The 19,390-nt window shown below is 42.7% G+C and overlaps 1 protein-coding gene across 1 annotated transcript; it reads left to right on the top strand.

Moving 5' to 3' along the window:
* The first annotated feature begins 753 nt into the window (after window positions 1-753).
* LOC143963974 (olfactory receptor 5G9-like) lies at window positions 754-16,507 on the top strand. The gene is made up of 2 exons (XM_077473699.1): window positions 754-1,474; window positions 15,348-16,507. Exons 1-2 carry the CDS (start codon window positions 1,466-1,468, stop codon window positions 16,305-16,307), a joined length of 969 nt encoding a protein of 322 aa, XP_077329825.1. The 5' UTR covers window positions 754-1,465; the 3' UTR covers window positions 16,308-16,507.
* Window positions 16,508-19,390: the final 2,883 nt, after the last annotated feature.

Genomic DNA, 19,390 nt, shown 5'->3' on the forward strand with positions numbered 1-19,390 from the left:
GTATTTGTTACGTTCACTAACAGACACATTTTAAAGGAAATTCCAATACCTATAATTTAATATTTAGTAGTTTCAGATTTTTGAATTTCGAATTTACGAATTTTCAATTTTATGAATTTATGAATTGCTGCTTGCTGTTCCACTACGCTCATCTCTGGCTCCCTGACATTTTGGCTTTTCTGACTATCCCTTCCAGTTCCTGAACTCTGGCTATGTTTTGACTACGTTTACTCTGTTTACCTTTTTTTTATTTTTTTAAACAAGCATGATTCAACTGTACTTCTGTCTCAGTCTGATTCATGGTTTCTGACAGAGGCCTCATAATTTGTGGACAGTCTGAGAAAAAATATTTACAATCTGATATTTACAAGTGAAAGTGACCCTCATAAGTTCACTTTTCTGCCCCGGGGAAAAATTAAAACTCAAGTAATGTTACTTTGTAAAACATAGATCTTATGTAAATTATATATATATAAGGAAAACAAGGAAGTAAATATAAAAGGAAATATAAAATGGCAGTCTGAGAACTTATAAGCCAAAACAAAGACATTATAGTTTCTCTTTAAACAATTTATAACAAATCCAGGAAATGTAATCAACTGTTTTCTATTTTCATTTTTTATTTGTTATTTTTTTTATGTTTGTCAGTGGTTTCATTGGGGATTTTTAATTAAACATTACACTGAGTATTCAGACAGGAACTGTTCTTATAAATAAGAGAAATTTTATATAACAACTCCACATGGACTTAAGCTCATGCTATTTAAGAGACTGATACTATACCAAAAAACGCTGAAAGAAAAATCTAAATGGTTCTCCAAGTACAGTACTTCTCATTATCTATTTCTTATTGATGTAATGCTAAAAAGTCACAGAAAAAAATAAGTAGTCTGAAGTAGAATTTTCATCACAAGAAAGAATATATCTACAGAATACATTGTGCAGCTTTATTTTCATTCAGAAGGCTATCTTGTAACTTACAAAGCTTTTGCCATTATAACGTTACAACCTAAAATGTCACTCTTTTTTCTCTACATTTTTGTATTAATTTTTTATTTACTTTAATCAGTTAAAACCCAGAGTTATTTTCACATTTAGCTGAGGGCCTATTACATTTGACAATTATTTTTATTTTTTTATACTGTGATATGACACAGCACTGTTGTTTTTTGTGGCAAACTTTACTTTCTTCTTGTGGCATTGTTTTACAAAAGGTAATTCATTTTGTTATTGCAAAAACTAGCAAAATAAAGGCAACCTCCTCCTCACTTTTATAAAGAAATATTTTTTATATATTTTAAAGGCAAAAAAAAAATACTTTTTAAGTTTGATCAGTGAAGATTCTAATACAACCACCATTTCTTTGGAAATAAAGTTACATGTTGTAGCAACAGTTCTGAAGGCCCTGCTGATTGTGAAAGCTAAAGCTAAGTTGCAGGTGCTGCTGACACAGAAATAACTTAAGATGTATGAGGTAAGTCGTATGCCCTTAACTAATAAAGACATTACCATGAGAAAATAAAATGCAAAAGAAGTATTAATAGTAGAGTTTTATTTGTACCTTATACTTATGTATTTGGTCAAAGACGAAAAGGTTTCCATACCTCTAGTAGCAATGTTAATAAATATCACACTTTATTGTGACATTTTCGCAATGGGGGGATTTATCTAAAGATTTTTCCTCTTTTTTTTTCAAAAATAAAAAAGGAGTATGAAGTGGTTTTAAAGCACTTTTTTTAAAGAAAATAATAAACATGTTATACTCACCTGTTCTGTGCAATATTATTCCACAGAGCAGCCCCAAATCTCCTGTTCTGGGCTCCCCTGCCAGTGTTCTTGACTCCTCCTCTTCTGAGTCTGCCCCATAGCAAACTCTTGTAATGGGGCAGATGTGCAGACTTGATCCTGATCCAGGCTGTGTGTGTTCATTGACACACACAGCGTGGATTTGGCCCCACTCCCACCCCACAGGATTTAACTGACAGCAGCAGGAACCACTGGATCCTGCTGGTCTTAACCAAACTTGTGAGATCGGAGAGAGGGGAGAGAAGACTGGCAGATGGGTACAGCACTTGATTGACGCAGGACTAAAGTAGTTGGGGAGGGGGGAGATTACAGCAAGTTTCAAAATGTTTTTTACCTTAATGCAGGGAATGCATTAGGGAAAAAAAAACATTTTACCTTTAAAGCCACTTTAAACATGACTGTACAGTTGAATTGAGCTCAGATTCACCCTGTGTATCCAAAATATGTTTCTTGCAATGTGAACATTGGCTATGTTAAGTGAACAGTTTCAAATCAACCGCGCTCTACATTATTTCCCGTTACAAATGGGAAATAATGTACATGCCAAAGGGAAAAATAGAACCCCAAGTTCCCAACCAGTCTAACAAATTTTTCCAAATATTCATAAATTTGAATATTTGAAAATTCATAAATTAGAAAATTCGTAAATTTGAAATTTGAAAATACGAAATGATGAAATAATAACTAACTAATAATAACTTAACTATTACTAACTATTAAATTATAGGTATTGGAATTTCCTTTCAAATTTGGCTGTTGGTGAGCGTGACAAATACGAATTTATGCAAAGTTACAAATTATCCAAAATAACGAAGGCCGTATCTAAACAAATGTAACGGAACAAATTAATAATAATAAATAACAATAATAATATTAATAAAAACATTTTATTATTATTATTATTTATTATAAATTTGTTCTATTCCATTTGTTTAGATGTGGCATTCCTTATTTCGGTGTCAGAAACCATGAATCAGACTAAAGTAAAGTGTATATGTCTTAAATTAGAAAGGCTGTGTATGTGAGCGGGATGAGAGCCTATGTTCACATATTGTCCATTGTGGTGTGCTCCCTATAATCAAGAAAACGAGGCACTAAGATCCTTTGGAGAAACCACACCACCAGTAGGGATAAGCCAAACACCCCCCGGTTCGGTTCGCACCAGAACTTTCGAACGGACCCCAAATTCGAACGAACTTTAGAACCCCATTGAAGTGTATGGGACTCGAACGTTCGAAATGAAAAGTGCTAATTTTAACGGCTAATATGCAAGATACTGTCCTAAAAAGGGTTTGGGGACCTGGCTCCTGCCCCAGGGGACATGGGTCAATGCCTAAAATGTTTTTAAAAATGGCCGTTTTGGCGGGAGCACTGATTTTAATGACGATTAAAGTGAAAAAAAAAAGTGAAATATTCCTTTAAATATGGTGCCTGGGGGGTGTCTGTAGTATGCCTGTGAAGTGCCACGTGTTTGCCGTGTTTAGAAGAGTCCCTGTACAAAATGACATTAAACGGAAATAACACCATTTAAAACTGCTTTCGGTTTTAATGTTATATCTGGTTCCTGCAATATGGTTGAAAATCATTGAGAAAAATGGCATGGGTAGCCCTCCCTGCGCATTACCAGCACCTTTAGGTCTTGTACGCATATTAAGGGGAACCCCGTACCCATATTAAAAAAAGGAAATGTGTGTGGCCCCCAGGCCCTATATACTCAGAACAGCAGTATACAGGCGGTGCAAACAAGACAGGGACTGTGTAGGTTTGTTGTGTTAAGTTGAATCTGTTTGTAATTTTCAACTGGTACATTTTTAAAGTGTAGCTCCAGTCAAAAAAACTTTTTTTAAGCTTTTTGGAAAACATAGGGAAGGGTTATCACCCCTGTATAATTTGTTTTGTCGTCCATCTTTTTTCATCTCACTTGCTGTTGTCTCCGTCCGTTTGCAAGTAGGAGATGTTTGTAAATTGGACGTTTGAAAGTAGGGGCCTGCCCTATATGCTATGCAGAAATGACGGAACAAGGTGTTGGTTTTGCCACAACATTGTAAGCCCTCAAAGTGACTCTTGGTGGGCGCAGGAGCGCCCTTCTGTGAACGATTATATCAAGAATTGTAATTACATGCCATTGTTGAACAGTGGTAGAAAAATTGACCTTTGGTGCTTGTGGTGCTGGTGCCACACCACTATAAGTCCTCACCGTTACTCTGGGTGGGCACAGGAAGGGGCCCTCCTGTGAAATATTATATCAAGAATTGTAATTACATGTCCCTGTTAAACAGGGGAAGAAAAATTGGGCCTTAGGCACTGCTGCTGGTGCCACCACACTGCAACCTCTGCCATATACTCTAGTTTTATTGCAGGAATTAGCCCTGCTGCAAAGCATTGCATCAAAAATTGTAATTAAACGCCCCTGTTAAACAGGGGCAGAAAAATTGGGCCTTAGGCACTGGTGCTGGTGCCACCACACTGCAACCTCTGCCATATACTCTAGTTTTATTGCAGGAATTAGCCCTGCTGCAAAGCATTGCATCAAAAATTGCAATTAAACGCCCCTGTTAAACAGGGGCAGAAAAATTGGGCCTTAGGCACTGGTGCTGGTGCCACCACACTGCAACCTCTGCCATATACTCTAGTTTTATTGCAGGAATTAGCCCTGCTGCAAAGCATTGCATCAAAAATTGTAATTAAACGCCCCTGTTAAACAGGGGCAGAAAAATTGGGCTGATGGCATCAACCAGAACCAGAAATGTTTTTCCAACATATCAGCGGAGGAGGAAGAGGATAGACAATCAACATAACAGGACAGTCACTCAGCATCAGCATAGGCAGTCTTGAAGGGATGTGATATTTCTAAAAAAATTATTCTGTTACATCAGCTTCAGGTGCTTGGTAGCTGTGGGTGATCCAAGACTGATTCATCTTGATGAAGGTCAGTCGATCAACTGATTCGGTGGACAGGCGCACCCTGTGATCGGTAACAAAGCCACCAGCAGCACTGAAGGTGCGTTCCGAAAGAACACTGGATGCAGGACAGGCCAGTAGCTCAATTGCATACTGTGCAAGCTCTGGCCAGTGATCCATCCTCAAGACCCAGTAAGCCAGAGGATTTTCGGTGGGAAAGGTGTCCAAGTCTGACCTTGCCCCTAGGTATTCCTGCACCATGTAAATCAGACGCTGGCGATGGGTGCTGGAACCGATCATACCTTGGGGCTGTGGACTAAAAAATTGTCTGAAAGCATCAGTCAGACGGCCACCTTCTCCACCGCTCCTTCTGACCGATGCCTCAGCAACACGTTGTCCAGGACCAGGAGTTTGTAACCTCCCAGTCTCTGGGAACGCGTTGCACAGACCTTTCTGCAAGGCCTCCCGGAGATGTCTCATCCTCTGCTCCCTCTGTGATGGCAAGATAAGGTCGGCAACCTTACCCTTGTACCGTGGATCAAGGAGAGTGGCCAGCCAGTAATGGTCCCTCTCCTTGATCCGAAGAATACGAGGATCCTTCCACAGGCTTTGCAGGATCAGGGAGGCCATGCAGCGTAGGTTAGCTGAGGCCTACGGTCTGGAGTCCTCTGGGTCACTAAGGACAACATGATCCGCAGCTACCTCCTCCCAGCCACGTACAAGTCCACGTGTTTCTTGGGACTGTAAATCATCCCTACAAGACTGCTGCTGCTGCTGCTGATGCTGATGCTGAGTGCCAGCCTCAACCTCCATGCTGACACAATCATCCTCCTCCTCCTCTTCCTCCTTCTCATCCTCTTCCTGTGTGATGGGTGGCACAGCAGGAACACTGTCTGGATAAAAGGGGCCTTGAGAGGCAAGGAAGTCCTCCTCTTCCTGCCTCTGTTCTGCCTCAAGTGCCCTGTCCATTATTCCACACAACGTATGCTCCAAGAGGTGGACAAGAGGTACAGTGTCACTGATGCATGCACTGTCACTGCTCACCATCCTTGTGGCCTCCTCAAACGGTGACAGGACAGTGCATGCATCCCTGATCATGCCCCACTGGCGTGGTTCAAAAAAACCAAGCTCCCCTGACCCTGTCCTGGTGCCGTAGTCGCACAGGTACTCATTGATGGCCCTCTGCTGCGTGTGCAGCCGCTGCAGCATGGCCAATGTTGAGTTCCATCTGGTGGGCATGTCACATATAAGGCGGTTCTTGGGCAGGTTCAACTCCTTTTGGAGCTCAGCCAGCCGAGCACAGGCATTAAATGATCGGCGGAAATGCACACAGACTTTCCTGGCCTGCTTCAGGACATCCTGTAAGCCGGGGTACCTGCCCAAGAACCGCTGCACCACCAGGTTAAGGACGTGAGCTACACAGGGCACATGGGTCAGTTGTCCCTGTCGGAGGGCGGAGAGGAGGTTGGTGCCATTGTCGCAAACCACCATTCCTGGCTTAAGCTGGCATGGCGTCAACCACCTCTCGGCCTGCCCCTGCAGAGCTGACAAAACATCCGCCCCAGTGTGGCTCCTGTCCCCCAGACAAACCAGCGCAAGCACGGCATGGCATCGTTTTGCCTGCGTACTTGCGTAGCCCCTGGACCGCCTACGGAGCACCGCTGGTTCTGAGGACAGAGCACTGGAAGAGGTCATGGAGGAAGAAGAAGAGGAGGGGGTGGAGGAGAGAGGTGTGTCACAACCAATAGTAGCATTTTGGAGGCGTGGTGGCGGAACAACCTCCAACACTACTGCACCTTGTCCTGCATCCTTCCCAGCTGCCAGAAGAGTGACCCAATGGGCCGTGAAAGACAGGTAATGTCCCTGTCCATGCCTGCTGGAGCATGAGTCAGCGGTAATATGCACCTTACCGCTGACCGCTCTGTCCAGCGAGGCAAGGACATTGCCTTCCACATGCCGGTAGAGAGCCAGAATTGCCTTCCGTGAGAAAAAGCGTTTGGGGACCTGCCACTGAGGAACCGCACATTGTACAAACTCACGGAAGGGGGCCGAGTCTACCAACTGAAAAGGCAGCAGTTGAAGTGCTAGCAATTTAGCCAAGCTAACATTCAACCGCTGGGCATGTGGATGGCTGGGAGTGAACTTCTTTCACCGGTCCAGCAGCTGGGGCAGGGACATTTGCCTGCTATAATCGGACGTGGGTGTACCGCTAGCAGAGTTCCTGGAAGCACTTGGCTGTGACACACCTAATTCTACACCTTCATTCCTCTCAGAGCAGGTTTCAGAGAGGACTGAAGGTCTAGTGGGGTTGGAGATGCCAGCTGATGAGGAGCAAGGAGAGGTCCGCTTTGTTCTTTGGTGTGGGTCTTAGAGGTACGCTTGCCAACGAGCTGCATGGCAGGTCAACATATGTCTGGTCAAGCATGTGGTGCCCAAGCGGCTGATGTTTTGGCCACGTGAGATACGCTTGAGACATATGTTGCAAATAGCAGCGGTGCGATCTGATGCACTCGTCTCAAAAAAGGCCCACACCAAAGAACTTTTAGAATAACGCGCAGAGGCAGCGCTCTGCAAAGGCGGAGCTCTGCGGTGTGATTCAGTCGGTGTGCTGCCCCTAAGCTGGCCCCCGGAGGGCATCCTGCCTCGTTGGACATGTGCCTCCTCCTCCTCCTCCTCCTCTCTCCTTCCAGGCACCCACGTGGAGTCAGTGCCCTCATCATCCCCTCCCTCTTCATCGCTGTAGCAAACCTGGCAGTATGCTGCAGCTTGTGGAACATGACTGCCAGATTGCTGTCCTTCTTGAGCATCCCCTCTCTCTGCGCTCACGCTACTGCCTTCCTCTAGCTGAGTGTCATCATCAGAGCCCACAAAACACTGGGCATCCTCCTGGAGCATGTACCCAACACTGTGCTCAAAGAGTTCAGGAGACTCCTCAGGAGGACGTGGTGGGTCTAGGGAAGGAGTCACTTATGATGACATTGAGAGGAGGGAAGACGATGCGTTGGCAGCTGCTTTGCTAGTACCCTGAGAGTGGGTGAGAGAGGATGAGGAGGATGAAGAGGGCTTGGTCATCCACTCTACCAAGTCATTGGCATGTTGCGGTTCAACATGTCCAGCTGCCGAAAAGAAGGACAAGCGTGTCCCATGGCCACGTGCTGATGACAATGCACCGCGTCCACGACCAGCACTGTTGTCTCTAGACACAGAGCCTGCTTGCCCTCTTTTATTGGCTTGCGCCTGTCTGCCTCTCCTTGCTGGCCTTCCAGACATGGTAATGGCCTGAAGGGAGTTGGGTAAAAAAGCAGTTGGGTAGTGTATATTGTGCTAGAGGCACACAACACCCACTAACTCCTGCAGATGCCTTTATTATAGAACACCAGAGATAAAGGGGTATATACAGATGTATACTGTGCTGTGCTGGAGGCACACACAACTTCCAATAACTCCTGCAGATGGCAAGTGGGTTCAAATAGAGAACAGCTATGTAGGTGGATATAGCGGTATGTACTGGGTACAGAGCACGCAGACAGCACGCACTATCTCCTAACACTACTGACTGCAAGCTCTATTATAAAAGATAGATCACTAGCTATATAGGTGAGGTGAATATAGCGGTGTATACTGCGGTCAGGGCACGCAGACAATAACCACTACACAACAGCAAGATCGAAAATCGTCCAAAAACGATCGGTGTGTACTGTGTTGAAGGTACACAGAACACCCACTGCTTCAGACGCCAACACACTACACAAGGCCGCCGCGCTGGCGGCCTTATATAGTGTGGGGCGTGCACTACACAGCCTGAGCTATGATTGGCCACAGGCATCCTTCCTGTGGCCAATCATGGCTCTCCTCGCTGCTGGCGCTGCGATTGGCCAAGCATGCGGGGTCACAGTGCATGCTTGGCCAATCATGAGCCAGCAATGCACTGCGCCATCGCAGTGCATTGTGGGCCGTGAGCGCCACACGAATTTGGCGCGAACGGACCAAAATGTTCGGACTTCACCAAACGGACGAACAGCCAATGTTCGAGTCGAACGTATGTTCGACTCGAACACGAAGCTCATCCCTAACCACCAGATATAAAATGCCCATCTACACTTAAAAGAGAACCAAAAAGCCACAGCACAATGAATCCACTCATACTTGGAATACTAAAGCATGCACACTGACCATCACACAAAATAGTATCACCTTGCATCAAACAAAATCGGATATTACTGACATGACATCAGGCAATACATCCACTGAGACTCTAGCAAAATGGCATCCTCGCCCTGCCTAGCATAATGACGTCATCACCCACTGATGCATTGCATTAATCTTGGCTTTCTCAGAGCCTTTGAGAAAGCCAGGATTGGTGAAATGCAACATTTGGGCAGCGACATCATCACACTGGGCAGGACTTGGATGGCATTTTGCTAGCATCTCGGTGGATGTATTGCCTGATGTTGTGTTATTAATATCTGATGTTGTTTGATACAAGCTTCATCTTTTTATATGTGAGTGCATATCTTCTTATAACCCCTTCAGCCCCGGAAGATTTGGCTGCTGAATGACTGGCCATTTTGTGAGATTCGGCACATTAACCGACAATTGCGCGGTTGTGCAACGCTGCACCCAAACAAAATTGACATCCTTTTTTTCCCACAAATAGAGCTTTCTTTTGGTGGTATTTGATTGCCTCTGCAGTTTTTATTTAATGAGCTATAAACAAAAGATATTCAATTTTGTACTTTTTGCTTTAAGAAATATCCCAATTTTTTTTTTTTAAAAAAGCTATTTTTTTCTCAGTTTAGGCCGTGATGTATTCTTCTACATATTTTTGGTAAAAAAAATTGCAATAAGCGTATATTTATTGGTTATAGAGTTATAGAATTTTTATTATTATTCTTTTTTTACTAGTAATGATGGCGATCTGTGATTTTTATTGGGACTGCTACATTATTGCGGACACATCAGACACTTTTGACACATTTTTTGGACCATTGGCATTTATACAGCGATCGATGCTATAAAAATACACTGATTACTGTAAAAATGTCACTGGCAGGGAAGGGGTTAACACTGGGAAGCGATCAAGGGGTTAACTGTGTTCCCTGTGTGTGTTTCTAACTGTAGGGGGAGGGAACTGACCTAGAGGAAGTGACAGATGGTGGTTCCTAGCTAATAGTGCCTCACAGAACAGAACAGGGATTTACTCACACACGTCTCTGTTCTGCCTCTCGTGCCCACTATCGTTCGTGGCCAGCAGTCATCACAACCATTGGCCACGAGCATCGGCACCCTCGCTGTGCAGCGGGCACGTGCACGTACCTGCTATCGCGATCCCACGAGCCGATATATAGCTATGACGGCTCGCGGGATCGCGCCGACCTGCCACCGTAAAATGACGGTGGCTGGTCGGTAAGCGGTTACATAAATACAGTATTACACCATTAGTCTCTTTTGTACCTTTGCATGACCATATCCATTGGAAGAGCAAAGGAGATATCTATAAGAACTGGGAACCTTGCTGGTATTTATCTGATTGTAAAGCGTTTCTGACCCTTATGGCAGCATTAGGGTGAGAAGACAACCACAGGGGGTCCTGGTAGTGGACATACTGCTAGAGTAGTGTGTGAAAATAAAGAAGATGGTTTTGGCACATTCTATTAGTGGCATTTTGGACTTGTTTAAATAGTGGACTTTTCCTTTCACTATTTTTGCACTATTGTCACTTAGACAGTGTTTTTTGCTTACTTGCACTACTGTTATTTGATTACACAAACATTTTGTATGTATGCATACATTTATTTTTATTATTTACTTTTTTGCACTTATTAAGGGATTGTGAATATGTATTGTTTATTATTTATTTTAGATCTCTTCACTTTTATGATTTGAGTCATATTTTTGATACAGAGAGTTTATGGATCCTGAAAAAGCACTGGATTTATTTAAAATGCACTTGTCCACTAAAATCTTTATCATACATCAGGTAAAAAAAGTATTGAACAAGTCACTATTTTCTAGGTAAATATACTTCTAAAGGTGATATTGACATGAAATTGTCAACACATGTCGGTAACAAGCCATGCAATCCATACATACAAAGACACCAAAACAAGTTCAGAAATGAAGTTCTGTGTAATAAAATGGAATGACAAAGGAAAAACGTATTGAACATGTTAACTGAAATGTATTTAATACTTCGTACAAAATCCTTTGTTGGTAATAACGGCTTCAAGACGCCTCCTGTATAGAGAGACTAGTCGCATGTGTTGCTCAGGTGTGATTTTGGCCCATTCTTCCACACAAACAGTCTTCAAATCTTGAGAGTTTTGTGGGCCTCTTCTATGAACTCGGATCTTTAGTTCTTTCCATAGATTTTCTATTGGATTCATGTCAGGTGATTGACTGGGCTATTCTAGCAGCTTTATTTTCTTTCTTTGAAACCAATTGAGAGTTCCCTTGGCTCTGTGTTTGGGGTCATTGTCTTGCTGAAATGTCAACCCTCATTCGCACTGACAAGGGGCAGGATCACTTTCTAATTACTTGTCTTGGCTTTCCATGCCTTTTTTGCACCTCCCTTTCTTCATGTGTTAAATACTTTTCCCTGTGTCATTCCATTTTATTACACATAACTTAGCGTATTTATTGGCGTACAACACAGACTTTTTCCCCTTAAAATCAGGGGAAAATCGTGTGTGCATGTTATACGCCGATCCTCCGACGATTGTGAGCTCTTCTGCCTTTTCTGCCGGTCTTGGCAGCTTTCGGCTATTTTCGGCTAATTTTGAAAAGCCGCCAAGAACGGCCGAAAGCCGCCAAGAACAGCCGAAAATAGCCGAGAATGGGCGAGTGCGGCCGAAAATAGCCGAGAGTGGCCGAGAGCTACTGAGCGCCACTGAGATACACAGGACATCCGCTCTGTATCTCAGCGGCGCCATTTTTAAATGGAAAGCCTGCAATATAAACTAACAAGGCTGCAAATGACTGACAAGGCTGCAATGGAAGGCTGCAAATGACTGACAAGGCTGCAATGGAAGGCTGCAAATGACATGTAAGGCTGCAAATGACATGCAAGGCTGCAATGGAATGCTGCAAATGACATGCAAGGCTGCAATGGAAGGCTGCTAATGACATGCAAGGCTGCAATGGAAGGCTGCTAATGACATGCAAGGCTGCAAATGACTGACAAGGCTGCAATGCGTTTTATACACTGATAAATACGGTAATTTATGAACATATTTGTTTTGGTTTCTTTGTATATATGGATTGCATAGGTTTTTACCAACATGTGGTGAACATTTCATGTCAATATCACCTTTAGAAATATATTTGACATTTCATATCAATATCACCTTTAGAAATATATTTGACATTTCATGTCAATATCACCTTTAGAAATATATTTACCTAGAAAAATGGTGACATGTTCAATACTTATTTTACCCGCTGTATATTACATAAATACATATAATATATATAGATAGATATAGTATCATGGGCGACCATTAGCTCTTGTTGTAGATGCATTTGTCAGTGATTCAAGCCAGTCAGGAACTATATTTTAGGGCATGGTAGCCCATATTTATTAAAAAGGCAAATAAAAGTCCGTAAAATAAAGGTTTCCCATGCAGGGGTTCTTCTTCAGCAAATACGCACAATGGAAAATACTAGCCCATCTGGCTCTCTCTTTAGCAGTACCTCTGCTCTTTATGCTGGTTACAGCTTTACTTAAGCGACCACAGCTCCGCTCTGGCCTTAGTCCTCAGGCCATTTACAGCCTCTTGCAGTCTCACATGTTCTGGCTGCCTCCTGAAGCCCCTCTGACTCCTGGAGACCTCCTGTCTCTCTTGGGGTGGAGCAGTCTCCAACTGGGAGCCATGAGGTATTCCCATACCTTTATTATAAGGACTGTGCTCACCTGAGCACACACCCTGCTGGTCCACAAAACCTAAACACAAGCTTGGAGATCCCATCCCACCCAAGACACTATGGAATCTCCAAACTACAGAGCCCCATGCCGGAATATCAAAACCTGGAGAAAGCTGTGAAAGCAGTCTTCTCCAGTCCACATCTATGCTCTGCAGTCTTGCACCAAGCCAATGTGCACGCCCTGTGTCACCCAAAATACCAATTTTACAGTGACAGCATCTCCTACCGTCAAAAAAAAAAAAATAGATAGATAGATAGATAGATAGATAGATAGATAGATAGATAGATAGATAGATAGATAGATAGATAGATAGATAGATAGATAGATCATTTTTTTTATTAGAATTGTATAAGTTATACTCCAATAAAGATTTTGTAAAATTGTATATATTTACGTTTTTGTGTATTATATGACACACCAAACATCCCCATACTCCAGGCTCCTTGATTGGGGACTTGGGGCTCTCTTTTTCCCTTTTGGCTATTACAATATAATGGGGAATGATGTCAGGATTTTTTTTATTTGACTGTGACACTGTTTCTCCCTTCACATAAATGTTTATAAATAAATTACTGTATCTATCGGCGTATAACATGCACTTTTTCCCCCTTAAAATTGGGGGAAAGTCGTGGGTGCGTGTTATACGCCGATCCCCACTGTCTGTGAGTCGAAAATACAGAGTGCCGCTGAAAAATACCGAGCGCCGCTGAACAAGACAGAGCCGACTGCTCGTAGTCCCGCCTCCCTGCTGTTTCTGGAGCTAGCGCTGCCGAAAAAGACCGAGCCGACTGTACTGTGTATTCGGCTTGGCTCCGCTCGCAGTCCAGCCTAGTATGGGCGGGACTGCAAGCCGAGCCGAGCCGAGTACACAGTACAGTTGGCTCGGTCTTTTTCGGCAGTGCTCGCTCAAGAAACAGCAGGGAGGCGGGACTACGAGCGGAGCCGAGCAGTTGATTCGGTCTTTTTCGTCGGCGCTCTGTCTTTTTCGGCGGCGCTCGCTCGGTCTGTCTCGGCGGCGGGAAATTTAAACACGGGCAAGGCTGCAAACAGCGCTGGGCAAGCTGCAAATAATGCTGGGCAAGCTGCAAATTGATGCTGGGCAAGCTGCAAATGATGCTGGGCAAGCTGCAAATGACACTGATCATTCTGCAATGATGGACAAGGCTGCAGATGCACACTGATAAGGCTGCATTGACGGACATTTAAATGTAAGTTTTTTTTTCCTTAAACTTCCCTCCTAAAACTTTTTTCCTTAAAATGCCCTCCTAAACTTGGGGTGCGTGTTATACGCCGGTGCGTGTTATATCCCGATAAATACGGTATATGTTTTAATATAGATATACTGTAGTATTTTCAGGAGAGGAGTGTGACAATAGTCAGTATCTGAGGTAGATGATTACTGAGGGTATGACCTTGGAAAAAATGTATAGGAGGATGTGACCGTCTGTAGCATGCGTAGAATAGGAATGTGCAGAGTATGACAGTAAACAGTACAGTATGTGCAGTAAATTAGTGTGGAGGGTATGAAGGTGGGCAATATGGGCAGGAGAGAAATGTGGAGGCTAAGACAGTAAATAGTATGTACAGAAGAGGAGTCTGGATAGTATTAGGCTCCATGAAGCTCACAAACTGTCCTTTTTGGAGTTTGGACATTTATTTTAGCAGCCCATAAACACCCCTCTTTGTTATCCTATGTATCCATGCACACATGGACATTTTTGGATGTTTATCAGCAGGGGCGTTTATAGCCTGTTGTCTGTAAGCCCTAAAATAACATTCAAGAGCAGTCCTTCTGCTACAGAATTATAAAGGAAGGAAAGAAAGCTCTGTTTATTTGAGTAGAATATATCGCTGCTGGAATGGATACCAATGTCCGCTCTCTAGTATACTTGGTTGTATTACCCAATACAGCAGCCCACATTTGTTTGCCCATTCATAAACTGCAGGTCACAGTATTAAAGAGGAAGTAAACCCTGATGGGTTTACTTCCTCTTTCATTCTCTGCAAAGGTAAAGCATAATGGATTACTATGCATTGCATAGTAGTCCATTATGTGTCACTTACCTGACACAGGAGCCAGAGAAGTCACCGCTGTCCCCTGTAGTCCGGCGCATCCATCTTCTCGGTGGGTCTCGCTGCTCCGCCGCTGTCATTCGGCGAAGCCGCAATGATGTCACTCCCGCGCATGCGCACGGGAGCCGCCACTCGCGGCATATCGTTGTTGACTGCGGAGCGCTCAGTGCGCCTGCACGCCGCTGTTTATGGCGCATGCGCCGTAGACAGCGGGGCCTGTCTTTCGGCAAATATCTCCTAAACCGTGTAGGTTTAGGAGATATTTATTGGACCTACAGGTAAGCCTTAATCTAGGCTTACCTGTAGGTCAAAGTGTGTTGTAAGGGTTTACAACCACTTTAAATCAGCAGTGTTCTATGGCTTGCTGTACAAGGCTGTACCATGGTTTGACAAATGCCCCACATAATCAGTCTATAGGTAAAGAGTGCATATATTTGGTTAGATGGGTGGTAGAATATATTAAAACAATAGGAGAATAATAAGAAAAATAACAATCTGAAAGTCATACAAGGTTAATGGTAACTGTTTTTTGTAGTATTAATATTGACACCTAGAATATGGTAATTATCCTGCAGTTTGTGTACATGTCCACATACCTTGCCTGTCTAAAAATAAACAATGCACCTTATTTTCTATCTAAAAGGAAACATTTGACAAAAATCTGACTACAATCAGCAGAGTCATACTCTTGGGATTTCAAGTGTCTCCTCTATTCCGAAGGATTCTCTTTAGTTTGTTTCTCATAATATATTGCGTGACAATATGCGGAAACCTCCAGACCATCACACTAGTGTCCTACAGCAAGAACCTCCAAACTCCAATGTATACCTTTCTCACCCAACTCTCCATATCAGACATTCTTCTGAGCTCAGATATTGTACCTAACTTGCTCTATGTTCTACTAAGTAATAGTGGTGCCATGTCCTTTTCCAGCTGTATAGCTCAATTTTATTTCTTTATATTGACAGAAATCTATGACTTAGTTCTCCTCACTGTGATGTCATATGATCGATTTATGGCTATATGTAATCCTCTAATGTACAACATTGTGATGAGCCATGCTTTCTGTGTGCAACTGATTGTTCTTTCATGGTTAATGAGCATTTTTGTTTCACTGGTTGAGTTCATAACAGTGTACAATTTATGGTTTTGTGGGCCAAACATTATTGACCATTTTTTCTGTGATATGGAACCTCTTCTGAACCTTTCTTGTTCTGACGTCTTCATGGTTCAGATAGAAATGATAATATTTTCTATTCCCACAATTATATTTCCATTTGGTTTTATTATCCTATCTTACGTTAAAATTATTTACAGCATTCTAAGAATTTCATCAAATACAGGCAGGCAGAAAGCCTTCTCAACTTGCAGTTCTCACTTGGCTGTGGTCTCTATTTTTTATGGAACGCTGTTCTTTACTTATATACTGCCCACAAGAGGACAACCATGGAACCTGAGTAAAATAGTATCACTTTTATACACTGTGTTCACACCATTAATGAATCCTGTTATCTATAGCTTGAGAAATAAAGATATTAAGTCAGCCTTAGTAAAATCTGTTCACAGCTTCCACTCGAATTCCCTTTCAAAGTGGTTCAGTTAAAACAAGTTACTGTTGAAGAAACAGTTTATGTGGTCTCGGGTAGCAGGGTTTCTGTAAGAAAAAAAAAAAACACAGAATGTTGGCAACAAAAATACTGTGTGATTTAATTATTGTAAAATGTATAGCCCAGCACTTGGCTTAGAACCCCATTTCCTTACAGCTCCCAACTCCCTTAAAGCTTTAGACCCTTCAAAAAAAAATTGTATGCATGACTTTTTTCCTGGTGTCTTCAGCCAATTCTCTTCATCCTGCTATTCCTCTAGTGGATCCTAAATCCTGAAGAGAGTGGTGCCACATAATGACATGGTCTCTACAGCATTTCTGGTGTGCTTTAATACCCTAGGCTAAATGGGAAATTGTTGAATTACAATGGGCATCATTAAACCTTAAAGGGGAACTACACTGGAGAGAAGGTGAGTGCAGCAGTTGGAATTGCATTTTTATTTTTATGAGCTCCTGGAGGATCCATATTAAAATATTTTCCCCATTGCATAAATTGCCCTTTAAAATATTATTAAAATAAAATACATTTTACTTTTTTATTTTCAAAGATTTGTATTATTTTCCATAAAATAAATAAAACATAATGATGCAATGACATGAGATATAAAATGATAACATCATTAGAGACTCACCTAATGGGTATAACTAGCTCAATAGGTCTATATCAGGGGTATTGAATAGTCGGTAAATGTAGTATAACATTGATTTAGGAGTTGGGTGACCCAAGGGGGGGAGCGGGTCCCACTCGCCTACTGCACCCTCATGGGGAGCATACTGTTCAAGTGGGGAGTGGGAGGGACCCCCTTCCGGCTTTGTCCTCTGAGGATTGACCAGCATGGATATAAATAAAATAAAAATAAATCCTTATACTAAAATTCTGCTTTGCACAAAAAAAGAGTAAAGAAGTATATACATCTCATGGGAAAAGTATTGTCATCTTGGGACGTAAGCAAAACTGCAACACGGGGTAGAGAACCTGGAAGGGTGAAGAGAGGGAAGACAAGAACGAAGGTCTGGAAGTAAGAAGGAAGAAAAGAATCAGGAAAGAAGGGGCTCAGCCACCAGAGCTCCATTGTTAGTATTTAGGATTGCTAAATACCAACTAGTGAGCCCAGGGTTCCCAAGTCTCCTCAAACTGTTTAGAGGTATCCAGCAAGGCGCTCACCAGTTTCTCCTGTGACATGATCCAGGAGATCTTACGCTTGGCTGCCTGAATGGAAACCTTGTGGTGTTTCCATACTTTAGCTATGGAAAACTTGGTGTCCAGGAGTATGAAGTATATCATTTTATATTATATTATTTCAGAACTTTTGGGATATGGAAATTCAAGAGGGCTGTTGTAGGAGACCTAGAAATCAAGAACACAGTTATTTTGGATATTATTTGGAAGACTTTGTTCCAAAAACTTCTGATTTTAGCACAGTCCTACCATACATGCAACATAGAACCCGTCATCTGGCACTCTTGGAAACATAGAGGGGACACTGAAGGGAAGATACTGGAGAGTCTTGATGGAGTCATGTACCACCTAGTAAGGAATTTCAGTCTGGCTTTAGGGAAGTATTGAGAATACCTTTATAAGATCTTGAGATGGCCCTATGCCATACAGCCAGGTCCCAGTATTCCTGAAGGTTAGTTTCCCAAGCTAGCATGTAGGGAGATTTTGACTAGGTTTGACTGCTCCAAGGCCTGACCACGCCACTGTCCATAAAGTGTAAATTGAGGTGGGTTAGGTTTATTTGACCAGATAAAACAGTAGGTAAGCGAGTTGGCACCCGCTGAGGTGAAAAAGTGTCCAATAAGGTACATCCCTTTATCCAGCCACTACTTGAAGGCCTTAATTTCCATCTCTGGGCCAAAGTCTGGATTATGGAATAAGTGAGCCGGGCAGAGCAAACTGATACCAGAGATAGAGCCCATTTGAGCCTATCCCATAGAGTTAAAGTGGGAAAGTGAGGGGGATAGGATAGGGGGGCAATTTGAGGATGGGCACCATAAAAGATAATCTAGAATGTATGAAGGAACATACTGTCTTTCAATGTTGACACAGTATGGTTTGGCTACCCTAAAGTATACTGTGGATAGTTGAGCTAGTCTTGCAGCTTGGTAATACCAGATAAGGTTTGGTAGGCCTTGTCCTCCTATAGTCCTAAGGCTGAATAGCGTGTGTTGTGAAAATTGGTGCCTGACTTACCCCAGTCAAACCTTACAATTTTACTTTGGAACAAGCTCAAATGGTCTTTCTTGATTAGAATTGGGAGAGAGCGGAAAAGGTATAGAAGTCTCGTAAGGAGTGTCATTGTGATAGCATTAATTTTGCCTAACCAGGATAGTTCATGTTGGGCCCAGGTTTTAAGGTCAGTTTTTAATTTCTGGTATGTGGGGGGGTTATTGGCGGAGTACAATTGTTCAAACTTTGGAGAGAGGTTTGTCCCCAGATACTAAATAGTGAATTCACTCCATTCAAATTTAAAAGAGTCCTTTAGCTGTGCCACCATTGATGGCTGGAGAGAAAAATTAACCTGTAGTCCCAAAACCTTTGAAAAATCATCTAGGAGTTTACAAACAGGGAGGGAGGTGACTGGAGAGGTGATGAAGAGAAGAAGGTTGTCCGCAAAGAGACCACATTTATGTGTGTTGGGGCCTGCATATGACCCCCAAGATGTTTAGATTTGTACAGATGGCTATTGCCAGGGATTATATGGTGATGGCAAAGATTAGTGGAGGTAGAGGGCATCCTTGGCGAGTGCCTTTTTCGTTATTTTAATGGATTCTGGATAAAGGCCTTGCAGGCATATCCTAGCTTCTGGTGTGGAGTATAATGCCCTGAGGAGACCTTTGAAGTGAGGGCCAAATCCCAAGTCATCAATTAAAGCAAAAAGATAGGGTCAGGAGACAGAATCAAATGTCTTTTGAAGATCCAGCAACAGTAACATACCGTTTTGTTTAGGACCACCATCCCATTGTAAGAGGGAGGTGATGTCTACTGCTCTTTTAATTTGGTCAGAGCCCTGTCTCCCTGGAATAAACCACACCTGATCCTTATGAATGTATACACCTATAAAGGAGGCGAGGTGATC

The sequence above is a fragment of the Lithobates pipiens genome, unplaced genomic scaffold, assembly GCF_037356315.1.
Source record: "Lithobates pipiens isolate NorthernLeopardFrog02 unplaced genomic scaffold, aLitPip1_a1.2 Scaffold_8, whole genome shotgun sequence".
Taxonomy (NCBI): domain Eukaryota; kingdom Metazoa; phylum Chordata; class Amphibia; order Anura; family Ranidae; genus Lithobates; species Lithobates pipiens.